Consider the following 4,888-nt stretch of genomic DNA (forward strand, 5'->3'; position numbering starts at 1 on the left):
TTAGGGGTTAATAATTGTTAGCATAATGCAGATCTTGGTGCAGACAATAAACAACGATTGTTGCCGTCACCCATGGGTCAAGCACCAGCACATGTGGAAGCCTCATGTAAATCATGTGGCCTACAATGGTAGAGATGTTTCTTTAGAGTTAGTTAATGGTTAAGATGTCTCCATCATGACAAGGTTGGAAACTCATGCTATGTTCAACCTTAGGAGCCTTCTTGAGTAAATGGGCTTGCTCATGTGAGACACACACCTACTTACTTTTATGAAGGCTACCCACATGTGAAGGAATCTCCAAGGGAGATTCCTAAGACGAAAGAGAGTGCTGTGGTTAATCTTGAGCTAAAGGAGATTTGTGTGATTTGTGGTTAGCCTTAAGAAGCTGAAGTATAATGGTTCGATCAACACTATAGCCTATAAATCTAATCTCACGTGGGTTAACCATACCTAAACTTAATGCTTAAAGGCCTGGATTATAGGGTTGATCCTAAGTATAATGGTTCGATCAACACTATAGCCTATAAATCTAATCTCACGTGGGTTAACCATACCTAAACTTAATGCTTAAAGGCCTGGATTATAGGGTTGATTCTAAGTAAAATGGTTTGGATTAACACTAGCTTATGGTAAATCTCATATTATCTAAACTTCTACCCTTAAATATAATGGTTGTATTGACTATGCTAAATCTCATGTGGGTTAACCATATCTAAGGTTATAATTAACCCTATAGTCCATGGCTAAAATATGATGCATGATGAGGGTTAGTCTTAGAATTAACCCTAGCTTTAATGTGATGGATGATGAGGGTAGGTTAACCCCTAATCTCAAAGTTTAAGATGTGGCTTTAAATTTCAAGTACAATGGGGACTTATTAACCCTATCATCATCGTCTTCTTCCATTTCTGACAGATCTCGTGGGTGGGGGGATTTCTGACTGTCTGTTGTCCTTTCTACCGTTCGCCATAGCCATTGATGCTCCTTCGAAGCTCTCTCTCTCTCTCTCTCTCTCTCTCTCTCTCGCTCTCTCACTCTGGCCCAACTGTACCCGTGCGAGCCTAGCATTTGAGACTCCGCCTGTCCCTTGTCGACGAGAGCCACTGCTATGTTCAGAGGACCCTCACGCGCGCTCTCTCTCCGCCGTCTGTAGCCTGAAAGCAAGCTTGCCTGGCTCAGTCTAGAGAGGCGGTAGGCACAGGGTACGCCTCTTCCACATTTTTCCTTTTTCTTCTTGATGCTGTTTTTCAAGCTGTGTAAGATGAAGATATGGAGAGACTGTGTTTAGCTTCCCTGGTTCTTCGAGAGCGGTGCGCATGGGGCTCCGTGACGAGGCTTCGGTCCTTGGGATGCTTGGAATCTCGGAACCCGAGCAGGTGGCTCATTAGAGAACACAGCGCATTTGAGAGGGAAAAATTAGGGCATAGTAAGAATAGCATCCTAGAGCATGGCCGGTACTCAAACAGCAAAGGTAAGCAGCTTGGGAGGGACCATTAGGGTTAAGGTACACCAGCATTTGCGGGGCAATAGGGTTAGGGTAGAATAGCATTTCAGAGAACGGTTAGGTTTAGTCAGCACTACAGCCTGTGAGAGTAACGGTGGAGCGTTTTGGTAGGGAAAATTAGGGTTTCAGGAAGAGAAGCCTCTGCGTGAGAGCAAAGGGAGAGAATTTCGATGGAGAATTTAGGGTTGGCTGTAGTGGTTTGCTTGGAAGGGAAATCATGGCAGACTCGGTTAAATTAGAGTCAAGAAGGTTGAAGACATGACTGGCTCTGTCTGCTCCTATCTCTGCTTCAAGATCCTCAAATGATGCTTGGACACACAGGCATGATGTTACGTTGAGCTTTCCTTCCATATCTTCGGCAAAGTAGCATTTGTGTAACTCTTGCGTGCTTGCATGCAGTTACACTACATTACGGATCCATTCTTTGTGGCAAGGCACATTATTCTACAGACTAAGTTGCAGGATCTGGCCTCCATAGAGCGTGTCTCTGCATTACTGCATCTGCCCAATTAGGGCTTTCAGAAGAGCCTTCTCTTTTGGGTATACATTGTACAAGAAGCATAGTCAGGTGAGAAGGCGGTTTTCCTGATGCAGCTGAGTTTGTAGACACAGCTGGCATCAAGGTGAAAGAAAGGCTTTCAAAAGTTTTAAAAAATCACACAACAAGCAGTCAAATTGCAGTAGCAGGAAGATGGCCCATCTGTCTAGTGAAGAGCTAGCCAAGTACACACATAGCCCTGTACATTATGCTGTTGCCCGCAAGGATTACCCAGGCTTGCGGAGAATCATCTCTGCATTGCCTCGCCTGGCTAAAGCAGGCGAGATTCGCACTGAAACAGATGCGATTGCAGAGGAGCACAGAGCAGAGGCATTGGCAGCAGTAATTGACAGGAGGGATGTTCCCGGGCGAGAGACTCCTCTTCACTTGGCAGTGAGAATGGGGGATGTCATTGCAGCTGAGATCTTGATGGCATCTGGGGCAGATTGGAGCTTGCAGAATGAGCAGGGATGGAGTGCCCTGCAGGAAGCTATCTGTGCTCGGGAGGAAGCCATCGCCATGGTGATTATGAGATATTATCAACCAATGGCTTGGGCCAAGTGGTGCCGACGGCTGCCTAGAGTCATTGCCACTATGCATAGAATGAGGGACTTCTACATGGAAGTAACTTTTCATTTTGAAAGCTCAGTTATCCCCTTCATTGGAAGAATTGCCCCATCTGACACTTACAGAATTTGGAAGCGGGGGTCTAATCTCAGGGCTGACATGACTCTTGCAGGATTTGATGGGTTTAGAATACAGAGATCTGATCAGAGCTTTCTGTTTCTTGGAGAAGGCAGTGATGATGGGAAACTGTCTCCAGGTTTTCTCTGCATGTTGAATCACAAGGACAAAGAAGTTATGAATGCTTTAGAAGGGGCTGGCACACAACCTACAGAGGCTGAAACAGCCCAGGAAGTTGCGGTAATGTCACAAACCAACATGTACCGCCCTGGGATAGATGTTACTCAGGCTGTTCTGGTGCCCCAGTTGTCTTGGAGGCGGCAGGAGAAAACAGAAATGGTGGGTGGGTGGAAAGCCAAGGTCTATGACATGCATCATGTGCTGGTCAGCGTGAAGTCAAGGAGGGTTCCCGGGGCCATGACGGACGAGGAGCTGTTCGGCACAGGAGACTTGGACGGGGAAGATGTTGAGCTGGATGAAGATTATGCAGAGCTCCTAACCGAAGAAGAAAAGAAGCAACTTGAAACGGCTCTTAAAATGGAGAGTGCAGAAGTGGACGAGGACAGCTTTGATGATGGAAGACCAACTTTTGAGAACAGCAACCGGGTGAGCTGGAGCTCAAAAGATATGGATGATGCCCCACGCCTAAGTTCCGTTTCAGGTTTGGACGTGGACCCAAAGAATGACAAGAAGGGGTGGTTTGGTTGGGGCAGGCGAAGTGTAAAACAGGAGGATCCAAAGAAAATAGCACCTCCCAGAAGTTCTTTGTGCATTGATGAGAAAGTAAGTAACCTTCTGGGAGATGATCTTAAGAAAGGCTCCAGGCTTCAAAGGGGCCGCAGGTCTGTTGATGCACGTCCTTCCAATGCATGGCCTTCCAATTTCAGGGCTGAAGAAGGCAACTTGTTTAGAAAGGAAAAGGAGAACAAAAAGCTTGCTAGCAAGGAACCTATTCGAAAGCGCAGGGTTACCCCAACCAATGATGGAAGTGGGGAGAGCGAGTATAAGAAGGGTCTGCGCCCTGTTCTTTGGCTGACACCCAATTTTCCTCTCAAAACAGAAGAGATGATCCCACTGTTAGATATTTTAGCAAACAAGGTGAAAGCTGTTCGTCGTCTAAGGGAGCTACTTACCACGAAGCTGCCAGCAGGAATGTTTCCTGTCAAGGTAGAGGTCTTTTTTGTACCTTTCAGAACTTCTACAATTCTTAGTTCTCGAGGTCATGGTTTTGATTTGTTTTGTTTGGAGTTTTTACTATTTTGTTTTGCCCCTTACGCAGTTAGGCTTCTTAACTTTGCATGAGATTGCTAACATCTTGGTGTGCCCAGGTTGCTATTCCTGTAGTTCCCACCATCAGAGTGATTGTTACTTTTACAAAGTTTGAAGAACTAAGATCCAACGAGGAATTCACTACACCACCAAGCAGCCCAGATTCAAAAGGCAAAGACGGTGAACAGCATGCCAACTCATGGTTTTCATGGATCAAAGGATCAGCAACTAAAGTGGCAGGGATGTCTGGAGTGAGTGAAGAGCAGCTAGATGAAGCTCCTGACCCCTTTGCCATTCCCAATGACTATGTGTGGACTAGCATGGATGCCAAGAAACGTAAAAGCAGGGACAAAAAATCCAAGAAGAAAGGGAAAAAAATGGGTCAAGACAATCTTGAGCTTGGTCTGGAGGTTTGATCATAGTTGTATCTATGATGGTGATGGTGATAACATGATGGCAATGGCCAAAGGTTGTACTTTTGATTGGTCAAGGGGCATCATACTGAACACTAGCCCCTCAAACCCGTGTTCCAGGCTAATGTTTGCCTGGATTTTAACCTCAGTTGATTTTTTGGGCAATTGTCTCCCTTTGTCACTTAATTTGACTAACTGCTGATAATGTCAATTGTTAGTTTGCTAGCATTGGAATCTCTCTCTCTCTCTCTCTCTCTCTCTCTCTCTCTCGGGGTGTGTGTGTGTTTAGTTTGCCAGCCAAGAGTGGTTGATCTTAAGTAGAGCATCAAACTTCATGTTTATCAGTTGATGTAGTGGGAACTCTGTTGTTTTTTGCCATATGCCTTTCACTTAGGCATGGGGGTCTTAGGCTTTGGCCACCCAGGATAAAACCATTTACTGCAATATATCAGAAATTTTTCCTAGAAAAGTTAGTTGAGT

At 45.4% G+C, this 4,888-nt stretch overlaps 1 protein-coding gene across 2 annotated transcripts; it reads left to right on the forward strand.

Annotated features, from left to right (window-relative positions):
* Positions 1–858: 858 nt before the first annotated feature.
* LOC147623928 (uncharacterized) lies at positions 859–4,573 on the forward strand. Of its 2 annotated transcripts, XM_086820560.1 has the most exons (3): positions 859–1,202; positions 1,904–3,893; positions 4,055–4,573. In XM_086820560.1, the coding sequence occupies exons 2-3, from the start codon at positions 2,196–2,198 to the stop codon at positions 4,409–4,411; spliced, it is 2,055 nt and encodes a 684-aa protein (XP_086676686.1). In that variant the 5' UTR covers positions 859–1,202; positions 1,904–2,195; the 3' UTR covers positions 4,412–4,573. The 2 variants fall into 2 exon arrangements, with proteins under 2 accessions (XP_086676686.1, XP_086676685.1); XM_086820559.1 differs by having other exon boundaries at positions 862–3,893.
* The last annotated feature ends 315 nt before the right edge of the window (positions 4,574–4,888 follow it).

This window comes from Cibotium barometz, chromosome 26 (genome assembly GCF_041138505.1).
Source record: "Cibotium barometz isolate CiBa-2024 chromosome 26, ASM4113850v1, whole genome shotgun sequence".
NCBI classification, from domain to species: Eukaryota; Viridiplantae; Streptophyta; class Polypodiopsida; order Cyatheales; family Cibotiaceae; genus Cibotium; species Cibotium barometz.

What these genes read in the sequence shown, in the direction of transcription:
- LOC147623928 (XM_086820560.1), top strand. Translation starts at nt 2,196, where the DNA reads ATGGCCCATCTGTCTAGTGAAGAGCTAGCCAAGTACACACATAGCCCT. An exon ending in CAGGAATGTTTCCTGTCAAG is followed by an intron (nt 3,894 to 4,054) that starts GTAGAGGTCTTT and finishes TGGTGTGCCCAG; the next exon opens with GTTGCTATTCCTGTAGTTCC.